This window comes from Podarcis melisellensis, assembly GCF_964234715.1.
Source record: "Podarcis melisellensis genome assembly, chromosome: 16".
NCBI classification, from domain to species: domain Eukaryota; kingdom Metazoa; phylum Chordata; class Lepidosauria; order Squamata; family Lacertidae; genus Podarcis; species Podarcis melisellensis.
The window spans coordinates 12,770,003-12,783,983 of NC_138533.1; the positions used below are offsets into that span (position 1 = coordinate 12,770,003).

Genomic DNA, 13,981 nt, shown 5'->3' on the forward strand with positions numbered 1-13,981 from the left:
CAGGCGCTGAAGCCTGTGAACAAGGAGATTCGGTGGGCACCTTTGCGCCCCCCGGTATCGCGAAAGAGCCTTTTTAAAGGCTCCGGAGCGGCATCGGGTGTGAGCGCGGTGCTGAGGATCGCAACCCAGCTCACGGAGCGAAGCCGCGTCGCCATTGACGGAGAGCGCCGATTCCTTCCTGAAACTACCGATTGGAAACAACACCCGTGAGTAAGAACAGCAAATAAAGGGAACGGGACTTTAAAATTTAAGAAGATTTGGCTGAAAACGGGAGAGGCAAAAATTAAGGAAGTCTGCCCCCCGGAACTGCATGATTGACTGAGCAACGAAAAGAGTAAGCTGTGCTTAAAAGGGACGTTTTTATGCTCTTTAACTCTGTTAAACCTGACATCGGAAGAGGACCTCCCCCCCCAATGAGCAGGAGAGGGGGGGAAGAAATTTGACTTAATTTTATCTGCATAAGAAAGGAGTTTTGAACGGGAAACCTTCCACTGCCGATACCTCTGGCCAGGCTGCCGGAGCAGTGAGCGCCTGAAGTGAGCTGTCAAATTTGACTGAGGATACAAAGTAAGATTTATCTGATATAAAATAACAGGGCTTTAGTGGACAAAAACCGCAACTTTTTAAATTGCTACAAAGTAGGGTTTTTACTTGGACTTTCGCTTTTGGAACTTTGCATGGCTATTTCTTTCCCTGTTTCTTTGTCTTCGTACTGGATACAATGTACTCCCTCTAGAGGCTTAAAAGAGAGACTGCTGCATTGAGGTAGAAACAGTGGGATTTTCCAACTGCAACTGTTCCTGTGGGAACGACCTTGAGATATGAGCGGCCCACTGGATGAAATATCAACAAGATCCAAAGCAAAACAGGCTCAGGCTCAAAAGAAAAGAGGCTCCTTGACAGGAGCAACAGCAACACAGGAAAGAACAACAACGGTATCAATGGATTCTATGACACAGGCTCTACTCAGGATAAATGAATCTTTAGAATCACTTACTAGGCAATCTACAGAGAACTCCAAGAAACTGACTGAATTGACAACAAGATTGGATTTGAACACGACAATAATATCGACTAATACAGACTCTATAAATCGTTTAATTCAGGAAAGTACAGAGACGAGGAAAATAGCCGAAAGCGCGAGGACCACGGCTGAGGAAACCAAAGGGAAATTTGTTCCTATTGCAAAGAAGGTACATGAGCATGATGAAGCCCTGGCCCTCATGGAATTGGAGAGGAAAGGCAAGAATTTGAAATTGAGACTGGTACCTGAGGAGGAGGAGGACAAGCTCGGGGAATTCCTTACAGACAAGTTCCAAGAATTTTGGGGTGAAGAGTTGGGGGAAGAGGAAGAGGACTTTACAATAACTACAGCCTTCCGGATTGGCAGAAAGCAAGGTAAGAAGCCAAGGGATTGCTTAATAACTCTCAGATCCAAGGAAGAAAGAGATAAAATATTGAACCTACATTTCCAGAGGGCATTGGTTATCAAAAATTCCCAAATACAGATCTTCAAGGATATTCCTAGATACTTTTTGGAGGTCAGAACACAATTTAAAGACCTAGTCGACTTATTAAAACAAAACAACATCCAATTCAGGTGGGAATTCCCACAAGGGTTATCCTTCAACTTCAAAGGGGAAAAAATCAAAATAAAAACAATTCAAGACAAAGAACACTTTTTGGAGAGAAACCTTGAGGACTTTCAGAAAGGAACTGCAGAGAGGGAGACACTGGATATTACAAACCTATCGTTTGGATTGAACCCAGCACCGACTGACGAGGAACAAGAACTTGGAGCAGTGGGTGGGAAAAATACCCAATAACAAAAATGTCTCTGCAACTTCTGAGTTGGAACTGCAATGGTCTAAACCATCCCCGAAAAAGAGACCAAGTTTTCCACATACTAAAGAAAGAACAGCTAGATATAATTTGCTTGCAAGAAACCCATATTGCCAGGATACACAGGAAACTTTTGATAAATAAGAGATTAGGTCTGGAATTTGTTTCCTCAGACAAAGTCAAGAAAAGAGGGGTGGTGATTTATGCCAAGGAAAAGTGGGAACCAAAAATGATCTTTAAAGATGAGGAAGGAAGATACCTGGCAGTAGAAATTCAAATTCAAGGAGAAAAGATCTTAATTGTTGGAGTTTATGCACCCAATGAGGGGAAGGCAGAGTTCTTCAAGAAGTTGCATGAGACCTTAATGGACTTTATGGACTTTAAAATTATAATGATGGGAGATTTTAACGGAGTTGTCTCCACAAACATGGACAAGGCACAAAGACAAGTAATATCCAAGGATGGGAGACTACCAAAGACCTTTTTCGAACTCACTGACACCATGGACTTGATCGACATCTGGAGAACTAGGAACCCTCTGGAAAGAGAGGGAACCTTCTTCTCGGAAGCAAAAATGACCTGGACTAGAATTGATCAAATTTGGATTTCTAGCAGTCTGGCACCAAGAGTGAAAAAAACAGAAATCTGCACAAAAACCTGCTCCGACCATAATGCAGTCAAGATGGAAATGAAATTAACAACGGCTGGAACCTTCAGATGGAGAATGAATGACACCCTATTCAGAGATGAAGAAATTTATCATAAGGCCCAAAAAATATTGAAGGATTACTTTGAGATAAACTTGAGAACTGAGGTGGAAAAAAGAATAGTATGGGACGCAAGTAAGGCCGTGATGCGTGGATTCCTAATTCAGCAAAATTCTATAAAAAGGAAGAAACAAAATGAGAAGAAGGAAAAGATTTTGAACCAGATAAAGGAAGGAGAAAAGAAACTGAGATCTAAGCCGAAGTCTCATGAGATTTTAAGAGAAATAAAGTACCATCAGACGCAATACATGGAATTGATGAATCAGGAAATAGAATGGAAGATAAAGCAAATGAGACAAAGGACATTTGAATCGGCAGATAAATGTGGGAAACTGCTGTCATGGCAACTGAAAAAGAGGCAAAAGTTAAATACGGTGACATCCCTGGAAATAGATGGGAAAATTATCAACAAACCAAATGAAATAAGCAACTGTTTTCAAAGTTTCTTCAAAAAACTCTACGCACAAGGGCCTACAAATGAACAAGAAATAGAAGAATTTGTTAAAAAATATGGACTATCAAAGATTTCAGAACAAAATAAAAGGATTTTGAATGAAAAAATTACAGAACAAGAAATAGAGGGTGCCATCCAGAATACGAAATTGGGGAAATCACCAGGACCAGATGGTTTGACTGCAAAATACTACAAAGATCTTAAAGAATGGCTAATACAGCCATTGAAGGAAGTATGCAACGAGATATTAGAGGGGAAAAAGGCTCCTGAATCGTGGAAAGACGCATTTATCTCACTTATACCGAAGACAGAAACTGAGAAACATCAAGTTAAAAACTACCGCCCTATATCACTCTTGAATGTGGATTATAAAATTTTTGCAGATGTTTTAGCAAAAAGATTTAAGAGAGTTTTGATGGAGGAGATTCATAAGAACCAAACAGGCTTTCTCCCAGGGAGACATATGTCAGAAAATGTGAGGAACATTATAGACATTTTGGAGATGCTAGAGGTGGACATAAATAGGAAGGCAGTTCTGATCTTTGTGGACGCGGAGAAGGCCTTTGACAACATTTCCTGGAAATTTATGAAGAAGAATCTCCATGGGATGGGGGTAGGCCAAGGGTTTGAAAACGGTATAGGTGCAATATATTCTGAACAAAGAGCGAAATTAATTGTGAACAATGTGGTAATGGATGAGATACCAATAGAGAAAGGTACACGACAGGGATGCCCTATATCCCCTTTACTGTTTATATCGGTCCTGGAGGTTTTATTAAACATGATTAGGAAGGACCAGCTGGTAAAAGGAATACAGGTTGGATCCAAACAATATAAGTTAAGGGCATTTGCAGATGATTTAGTGCTAACTTTGCAACAGCCAGAAGCTAGTACCAAAAGAGTTTTAGAATTAATGGAGATATTCGGCCAGGTCGCAGGATTTAAATTGAACAAACAGAAAACAAAGGTGCTGGAAAAAAATCTAACAAAAGAGGAGAAAGATAGGTTTCAAAGTGAAACTGGGCTGGAAATAGAAAAAAAGGTTAAGTACCTGGGGGTAAATCTGACATCAAAAAATGTGAACCTATTTAAAGACAACTATGAAAAATGTTGGACAGAAGTTAAGAAAGATTTAGACATATGGTCTAGGCTGAAACTTTCCTTGTTAGGCCGAATTGCTGTTATCAAGATGAATGTATTGCCAAGAATGTTGTTTTTATTTCAGACGTTACAAATTCTAGACAAAATGGACTGTTTCAAGAGGTGGCAGAAAGATATATCTAAATTTGTCTGGCAGGGCAAAAAGCCCAGAATAAAATTTAAGATCTTAACCGATGCAAAAGATAGAGGGGGCTTTGCCCTGCCAGACTTAAGACTTTATTATGAATCAGCAGCCTTCTGCTGGTTGAAGCAATGGCTACTTCTTGAAGACACAGACATTCTTGATCTGGAAGGATATGACAATAGTTTTGGTTGGCATGCATATTTGTGGTATGACAAGGTAAAGGTGTATAAAAGTTTTAAGAACCATATTGTCAGGAAAGCATTGTATAATGTTTGGAATAGATATAAGGATTTATTGGAAAGTAAAACCCCTAGGTGGTTGTCACCAATGGAAGCGAAAGCAGTGAAAAAAATTAACATGGACTCTAATTGGCCTAAGTATTGTGAAATTTTAGAATATGATGGCGAAAGACCGAAGCTACAAAGTTTTGAGAAGCTAAAGCATAAAGTTCGAGACTGGTTACACTACCGTCAGATAAATGAGATGTTTAAGCAGGACAGGAAACTTGGTTTTCAGAAGGAGAGGTCAAAGTTAGAAACAGAACTGTTAGAATCCAATACTAAAAACTTATCTAAAATGTATAATTTGCTGCTGAAATGGAATACACAGGATGAAACAGTGAAATCAGCTATGATCAAATGGGCACAGGATATTGGTCATGACATTATGTTTGACGACTGGGAACAGTTATGGACCACCGGTGTTAAATTTACGGCATGTAATGCCCTGAAAGAGAATATAATGAAAATGATCTATAGGTGGTACATGACCCCAGTCAAACTTGCAAAGATTTACCATCTGCCCAATAACAAATGTTGGAAATGTAATGAGGCTGAAGGTACCTTTTACCATCTTTGGTGGACCTGCCCAAAGATTAAGGCCTACTGGGAAATGATCTATAATGAAATTAAGAAAGCCCTTAAGTGGACATTTGTAAAGAAACCGGAGGCTTTTCTCTTGGGCATGGTCGGCCAATTGGTATCAAAGAAGGATAAGACATTCTTTATGTATGCAACCACGGCAGCAAGAATCCTGTTGGCAAAGTATTGGAAGATGCAAGAATTACCTACTCTGGAAGAATGGCAATCGAAGGTGATGGAATATATGGGACTGGCAGAGATGACCGGCAGAATCCGTGACCAGAGGAAAGAGACAGTGGAAGAGGACTGGGGGAAATTTAAAACATATCTAAAAAATTACTGTAAAATTGTGGACTGATAAGATGTTAAGGGGTAGGAAACAAAGAACTACAGCTGTAAATCTTAAACTTTAAGGAAATTCAAAAGGGACTTAACTAAAGACTGATTGATGAGTTGCTCGAAAAATGGTAAAACAAGGATGTGGCGAAGGGAAGGCATGGGGAAGTCAATTTTTGTTGTTTGTTTTTTGATGTTTGTGTTTGTCTTGTATTGTCATTAATATGTGTAAAAACTAATAAAAATATTTAAAAAGAAAAAAGAAAAGGTGAGGTCCCTCCCATTGCTCTCCTAACCTGTTGCTGTATCTTCTTTCCTGAATGGTGGGGTTTTTTTGGGTAGTTTCCTTGCTGGGACAGCATGGCTTGAATTTTAGCTTATTTTTATAATTTTATTGTTTATCTTTTAATAATGTTTTATGGTATTTTGTGTAAAGGCATGGACCTCACAAATTTAATAAACTTTCTCTCTCTCTCCAACTCTCACTAGGCCCAACCAGTGTGACAAGTGATGTAGGGTGATAGGAGCTGTAGTCCAACAACATCTAAAGGGAAGCAGCATGGAGAAGGATGGTATATATCAAGCTTGGAGTTATCAGCATCCTCAGGGAAACCCAAGGTTTTTTTAGGAGTCTTTAGGGACAAGTTTAAGAGACTAAAATGAATAAATCCCCAAACAGCTGAATGAGGATCGAGTAGCCAAGGAACATAGGAATGTTGGATGGATGGGTGCAGAATGGAAAGGAACCTGAAAGAGGGCATGGCTGGCCTGCACACTGAACAAGAGCACTCCACACTTTAACTTTTTTTGTGTGGGACATTACTGCAGTCAACCCAACAATTTGTGCTTTGCCAGATGGGAACGTGAAGGAGCTGAGGCTCACAGGGCTTTCCTGTAAAATTTGCTACAGAAAACTCTGTGAGATTTCTTCCTTTGTCTGCCTTTGACAGGAAGCTGTAACACTATGTACTTCCTTCCTCCTTAGGGCAGACTCCTCTTTCTTCATTATGCTTCCAAGCTGGCCACACATACATGTCTGAACTCTGCACTCTGAACTCACCATTTTCGAACTTACATTTTGTGCTTTTGTAACTCAGATGGTAGTTTTGCTGATGATCTTGCTACTGTCACTGATGATTCAAAACCTAGATTATGTAACTAATTACTACATTCATTTCTTCACAAAACAATGTGTGTGTGATTGTTATTTTAAGAGGGGGCAAAAGGGTAGGTAATTCCAGGGAAAATACAGCCCACCTTAAAGCATTCTGGATTATTGTTTCAAGAAGTTAAATCAATCTTGTCTTAGCTTCCAAGTTTAAGCTGCAAAGGATGGTACTGTGCTGATCTCACTAATGGGAGCAAGGAAGCAGTAATAACTAAACAATATATTCCCTCCTAGTGTCTAAATCCATTCTTACATTTTGTGTGTCAGTTATCGAAACAGCAGTGATTTACACAATAAAGGAAGCTTTCTGTCCCCAATTATATAGCTGGGCTGATACAGGATATCAATAAGCTTCCACTTCCCACATCCCCCTTCCTGTACCCTGCAAAATTCTGTAGCAGGTTTGACTTGTGTGCATCCTTCCACTCTGCTAAGATCCACCTGGCCCTCCCCAAGTGCAGAATCTGAGGGCAGATTCTGAAAATAAATATGAACGTGCCAAGCAGGAGACGTACCAATAGAGGACCTCGTCCCCGCACTCCACATCAAAGCGGAAGTGTGAGAAAGCCACGGGAAGGGAGCCGTCATCCAGAGCAATTAGGTACCAAGCACGGTCATCTGACATCTCATCTCGTTTCTCCCGGTCTTTCCAGCCCCACTCGCTCTGCTCATACCTGCGGAGAGGAAGAGAGCATAAAAACCAATCGCTTCACACCCTCTCCTTAGGGGAGAGCTCAGCCACCTGGAGATAGTACTCACCATAAGAAGCAGCCTGCATTGCTGCCTAGGAGAGGGAGGGAATCTCTTGGGTACCGGAGCACATTCGGGACCCGTTCCCCTTCTCCACCTGGGCTTTGAGCAGCACCTCTGGATGGCTACCTAACAAACTCTGCAAAGCGGACCCAACTCTATTAGCCATCAGAGGGGGCAAGAAGCTGGTTTGCAAGACAATTGCAAGATCTTTGTGACAGCTAGCAACGCAATTGCCTGATAGGTTCTGCAATCCGTTCTACTTTCTTCCTTCCTCGAATCCCTTACAGAGAAAAAGTTGTGGAAAAACTGTTCATCCTTACTAACAAAACAGCAGCCTCTGTTGGGAATCTCTGAAACACAGAATACTGAGTCAAGCCCTTGATGCATCTACCACAGGATTGCCTATTCTGACCTGCAGTAGCTCTCTAATATCTGGAGCACAATGCCTTTTTTTTTTAGCGGAGATACGACTTTTGGGGGACGGGGAAGAAAGGGAGTCATCCCCCCTGCTCTTGCACATCCCCACTACAGCTGGCAATTGCTCCCCACCGCCACCCACTACCCCCGAGTGTCCCCCTTGGGCCTTACAAGGTCTGCATGTTTGTTTTGGTTAGTTCAAAAGCCCAGTCGAGTGTGATCGGGTCCAAGCTGGAAACTCGTTTGCAGTCAATGGAGACATTTAACCTGCAAAGAGAGAAAGGAAACTGAAGCCATTAGGTTTCAATATACATAAATAGAAGTCCACTTTGTAGCTGAGTACCAGGAGCAAGAAGCATGCAATACCAGACAGAGCAGCAGCGTTTCATGGCTTTCCCCCCCCCCCACAGTCTCAAAGCCTGTGCTAAGGCTTTGACCAAGAAGACCTGGGTTCAAATCCCTCTAGCCTCAACAAGCAGAGAACTTCTACTCACCCATTTCTGTCATATTTCTTGAACACTGGGAAGGCTTCTAAGGGGTCTCCCAACTATGGAAAGAAAGAGAGTATCCTAAAGATAGGAAGAGATAGATGTCTGCAGTGCAGTCAAGCAAAGAGATACTTTTTCAGGGGCTTTTAACATTTAAAGTGTTCACTTTGGGAAAAGTGCTCTCTCTCTCTCGCTTTTAGCCCACTATAAATTCCAAGTGGGGAGGAGAGAAAGTGTTTAGAGTTGGGGGGGTTTAAACCACTTCTTTCTGTTTATTTGCATATACTGTCCAAGAAATTTTGGATCAGCAAACAGCGGATAAGTCAGTGTTTCCCAACCGGTGTTCCGCGGCACACGAGTGTGCCGTGAGACGTTGCCTCGTGTGCCGCGAGATGCCTGGAGGGAGGCGGGCGAGTCGGGCGGCGAGAGGCGGGGCGGCGGCGACGAGGAGAGGCCGCGCCTCCTGCTGCTGCCTGGCGCTCCTCCTCGCAGCCGGCAGCGCTGCCTGGGCGCCTCCGCGCGACTCTGCCTCGCTGGGTTTGGTCTCCCAGCAGAGACGGGTCACACGCGCCCCTCCCTCCCTCCCTCAGCCTGCGCGGAGGGAGAGCCAGAGAGAGGCATCGCTCCTGCGCGGCGGGAGAGGGAGCAGCCGGAGCGATGCCCCAAACGAACGCATGGGACCGGAGGGGAAATCCTCTCCGAGGCGGATTGAGCGCAGCTGAGAGAAGCCTTTCGAGGAGCTGCCGTGTCCCCTGGAAACCCCCTTCCCAGCTCTGCCTCAGCCGCCGCCGCCTCAGTTGCCGCCGTCCCTCAGTCCCTCGCTCTGCTGCCTCCTCCCACCCCCAAAGCTTGGAGGTTCCCCAGCAAGGGGGAGGGAAAAAACTTTCACTTTTGTGCGTCCCTCCCGGCGTGACGCTGCGCGCTGACGTCACGGGGCGGGGCTTTAATGGTGGTGTGCCGCGAGATTTTTTTTCAGTAAACAGGTGTGCCGTTGCCCAAAAACGTTTGGGAAACACTGGGATAAGTTATAATGAGTGGTCTCTGACATTCAGCAGCAACATCTTGGCAGCAGTGACAGACAGTGTTAACTGGCTAGTGCTGCACAGAAACAAGCAAACTGAGTCCAGGCCACTGAGGGAACTTCCACAACCAAGTGGAAATTTGAACCTGGGTCTCTTTAACCCGAATCTAACCTTTGAATCCAGACTTCCCCAACTGGTGGACTCCTAATGTTTTGGACAACTCCCATCAGCCCTGGCCAGCATTACCAATGGTCAAGCAAGATGGTAGCTGCAGTCCAAACTATCTGGAGGGCACTGCTGCTCTACTGCCACTATACCAGGCTCAGTCTCCATGTCGAGGGGAAAGAGAAAACAAAGCTCACTTTATTTGCAGCTTCCACCTTGGCACAGATGGCATCCCTTGCTGCTCGCTCCTCCAGTCGTTTCTGTTTCTTCTCCTTGCCTTTACTTGATTTCCTCTGAAAGAAGAAGGGCTGAGATGTTAGAACAAGGCACAACATGTAAATGCAGCCGAGTTGTACTCAGTATATAGCCTTAAGCGTGGCTTCCCCTACATGGACTACGAAAGTTCACTCCACAGCATCTCCAGGTATCTCCCAGCATCTGCTCTCCAGGGCTGGGAGAGACTCCTGCCTGTAATCCTAGAGCCACACTGTCAGTCAGTATAGAGCAGTGGTTCCCAACTTTATTGGTGGCAATAAAAATACAAAAAAAAAATCATACAGCATCAGTGTATTTTTAACTGCTTCTTTTATTTCTTATATATTGTTTTATTGTATTCCACAGAATCCGAAGTGTAAAACAATGCAAGATATAAAAAGCTATTGAAATACTATTACAAAGCAATGTGAATATGTAACACAATGCACATGTGGTTTCTGTCATTGACTACAAATCCACAGACCACCTAAATGAAGCTCGTGGACCAGTTTGAGAACTCCTGGTGCAGACAATACTAAGTGAGACAGGCAGAATGGCCTGGCTCAGTTTAAGGCAGCTACCTCGGCTCCTATGTTCTATGAAACACTTGCAACCTAAGGATTATGCCAAACCAAATGCTGCCAAACAGCGAAAGCTATTTCTAGTAGAGCAACAAAGCAAAATAAAAACGGGGAGCTTACTCTCAAATTTGCAGCTCCACTGATTAATATTGCCCCTCACTGCTTCAACTAAACCTTGTGGATTAATTGACCACTTCAGCCAATTAAAGCTTGCAGGTTTAAATACAGACACACACACAAACAAACAAAAGCACCCTTTTGGCAAGAGCAGTGCTAGGGAACACAGGGAAATGCTAAGAACTTGCAGCTCATGGGTGACAGAGGGTTTTTTCATTTGTTACATTTCTCCTCTCATATCACGATTTTTCCTGTCCAGGGTGTGGGTGAGTGTAAGGAGGTTATGATGCAGGCTTTGAGAGCAACAGGGAATATCAAATCCTAGAAGAAGTGTAGCCAGTGGGGTACCTTCTAGAGGTTTTGAAATAGAACTTCCATCAGCCCCAACTAGGATAGCCAGCGGTCAGAGATGATGGGAGTTGTAGCTAAGCAAAACCTAGAGTGCATGCAGCCTACCTTTGTGCTAAAGAGACAGGACCCAGGCTTCCTAGAGAAACGGCTTTCTATCCTACATTCGTTTTTCCACCTACAGTCCCAAGAGCCAGTTCATATCTGACTTGGAAATACCAAGTTGTGTCCAGTGCTAGTCCAGCTCAGAATAGATCCATTGAAGTTAACAAACATGACTTACCTTATATTCATTAATTTTAATAGGTCTACTCTAAATAGGACTAACACTGGATACAATCACCATTTTATGAAAAAAGGGAGAAAAAGAAACACTCACTTACGAAGTGTTGTTAAGTTTTGCCAGGCTGGTGAGTCAGTGAATACCAGAGGTTCTGAGCCAAAAAACATGTGCCTAACCTCAATGCAACCCTTCCACCCTTGCTAAAGTTCAAGCAAGGACATCCTTCTCCCCCCACCCCCTACGTGAAATTGGCTGGGAAGCTAGTTCAGTCGGAGCAGGGAGAATGTGGGGCAGGAAGACTGCCAGCAGATGGGAGCAGAATGCTGTGTCTGCATCTTCCTGGCACAAGGAAGACCTGAAGCAACTTCCAAAACAATAAAAAAGGATAGGTGGTGTGTATCTCCTGGCCTGAACAGGCATGCACCTGCAATAAATATATATTTTTTCCTTGCAGGTGCTACTCTGTTATGTTGGAAGATGGGGTTCTTTAGCTTGCTTGGAAGAGATAATTTTATGAACCCTTCTTTGCCTGCTTCTGCCTTGCAGTCTAAGTATGTGAATGACATATTGTTAAATGTTATTTGTGGCACATCTACAGCAAGAAAGGTAAATAGGCTTCTTCCAGTTTATGGAAGTGTTTGTGTCAAGCTGTCTGAAGGCAGTTCTTGCGCACCCCTGGGAAACAGGCAAGTGGTGACTGACAAGCTTGACCTATGACACGTTTTGAGAGAAGGTGCTTGTACCTTTAAGGGCTGAGCAGGCTAGGAGAATTCCAATAACTGCAGCTTCTCCCACAATGACAAAGTACACCTGCCAACACTTGGCATCTAAAAAACTGATTTAGATTTCTAAAAATCATACTGATGCTTCATGGGTTAACATATAGCCCACCCTACCCCTGAGTTCCAGACACCTAGGATCATCCAGTTATAGAAAGGGAAAGAAAAACCATTCCTATCAGCAAGGCAAACAAATGTCAAAGCTGCTTCAATTTGCTAACTTGAAGCACCTCCAATGCCATCTAGATTTTAGAAGTACGCAAAGGTGTGAGGACTGAACTGGGTTAAAAAGGAAACCCTTTTTATAAGCATGGGCGCTCTCTTCAGATCTCCATGGAGAATGATGTATGTTAACAAAACACAAGTCTTTAATTATTTGTTCTGCTTTAAACATAAAAACCTCTTCAAATAAAAAGTAAATGTGATTTAAAAGAATGTGGGCATTGTCATAGGGCTGAACTGCCTGACAACCCCCACTATTGTTCTTCCATCCCAAATATTTCTGCCCATGACAATTGATCCTAACCTTACAAATATTTAACCTTTTCAGTTCTGCGGTTATCCATTACTTCCACCCTGTAAATTGAACCCACCAAGGCCACATATCTCTGCCCCCCATCCTAAACCCTACTTCAAACCAGTCTTCCCCCTCTGTTTTGGACTCTCAGGTGCTATCAGTCAAGCCAGCATGTCTGATGGGTGTTGTAATCCAAAACAGTTGGAAGGCACCAGGTTGAGAAAGTGGCCTAAAACACACCCATCCACCACAGCCCTAACCCCATTCACACCTCCTTCCAATACAAAACTTTTTATCTCCCCTTATATCTTTCCATTTCAAAACCCCACAACCTGACCCCACGCCTTCACATCCCATCATCATCTTAACACCCCCCTGTCTCCTCCTCCTCTCTGCTGCACCCTGGATTTCCCTCTTACTTTTTCATTTTCCTGCCCACATCAAACTTTCCTTTCTCCCCACTACCCCACTCCTCCAAATATTCCCCTGCATAATACATGCTTTTCCAACTTGCTTTCACCTCTCCAAGCCAGTCTTTCCCTCCCTGATTTACCCCCCAGCCTGTGTTAGGGTGCCATTAACTCAAAGCGCCCCCCTAATTCCTGCCCCTCCCAAATTACTTTAATACCACCAATACTGTCAATTTATCCCACTTTCCACCGTCTATTTTAATCCTCGCCCCCCCCCATTAAACCTAACTTCTCCCTGCTTAGTTGCCTTATTACACCCCTACAGGTGTCCCCCATTTACTTTCCTTCCTCTAAACTTGGCGTCCCCCTCCCCAAGTCTCCTAATCCTACCACTACCAACCTGCCTGTAGGAACCCCCGCCCCACTCATTTTTCCATGAACTACTTTAATATCTCAAATACCAATCCCTAAGCCTTTGCCCCACTTCTTCCAGCAGCAAACTTCCCATTAACGCCCCTAGCTCCCCCCCCCCGTTATTATTCCTTTGGTACCCCCACACTGACCCCCCTCCTCCGGATTTCCCCTTTTTTTCTCCCTACCCAACACAAAACTTTCCACCCACAGAATAGCGCCCCCCCCATTTCACCCCCCAAAAAATATTGACCCCCCCTTCCCTTCCCGCTCCCCCCCCCACCCCGGGAGGAATCTAGGCCTTACTCACTCCCATGGCGATGACGACAACAAGCCCCCTACAGTCTCCTCAAGATATCCGTAAAGCCGGGGGGGGCGAATGTGATAAGAGGCGGGGGGGTGTTATTCCCCTACTGCGCCTGCGCAGTGCCCCAAACGGCGGGGAAGAAAGAGACAACCAAACGGCACCTGACGCACAGCGTGGAGGTGGGAAGCATCTAAAGGAGAGAGGGGGTGGGCGTGGCCGCGCACGCGTGGCTCGGAATGTGGGTAGTGAAGAGGGCGGAAAGTAGGGGTAAAGGGGCTTCCGGAGCGCGTGCGCCGAAGAGGGGTTGGTGGCCTAAGCTTCAGAAGGCGGGGAGGGAAGAGGAGAATTTAAAGCGGAGGAAAGGCGGGAAAGTGTGGAAGACCTTGATTATGATGAGAGGGAGAGGATGGCGCGTG

At 44.2% G+C, this 13,981-nt stretch overlaps 1 protein-coding gene across 1 annotated transcript in view; it reads right to left on the minus strand.

Annotated features, from left to right (window-relative positions):
* The window catches only part of NAA40 (N-alpha-acetyltransferase 40, NatD catalytic subunit), a 21,860-nt gene extending 8,137 nt beyond the window's left edge, over positions 1–13,723 (minus strand). The window contains exons 1-5 of the mRNA XM_081891986.1: positions 13,569–13,723; positions 9,755–9,850; positions 8,377–8,429; positions 8,054–8,149; positions 7,228–7,386 (exon numbers count right to left, since the gene is read on the minus strand). Coding sequence (XP_081748112.1) covers positions 7,228–7,386; positions 8,054–8,149; positions 8,377–8,429; positions 9,755–9,850; positions 13,569–13,574 — 410 coding nt within the window. The 5' untranslated portion in view covers positions 13,575–13,723. The remainder of the gene's footprint in view (positions 1–7,227; positions 7,387–8,053; positions 8,150–8,376; positions 8,430–9,754; positions 9,851–13,568) is intronic.
* Between the last annotated feature and the right edge of the window lie 258 nt (positions 13,724–13,981).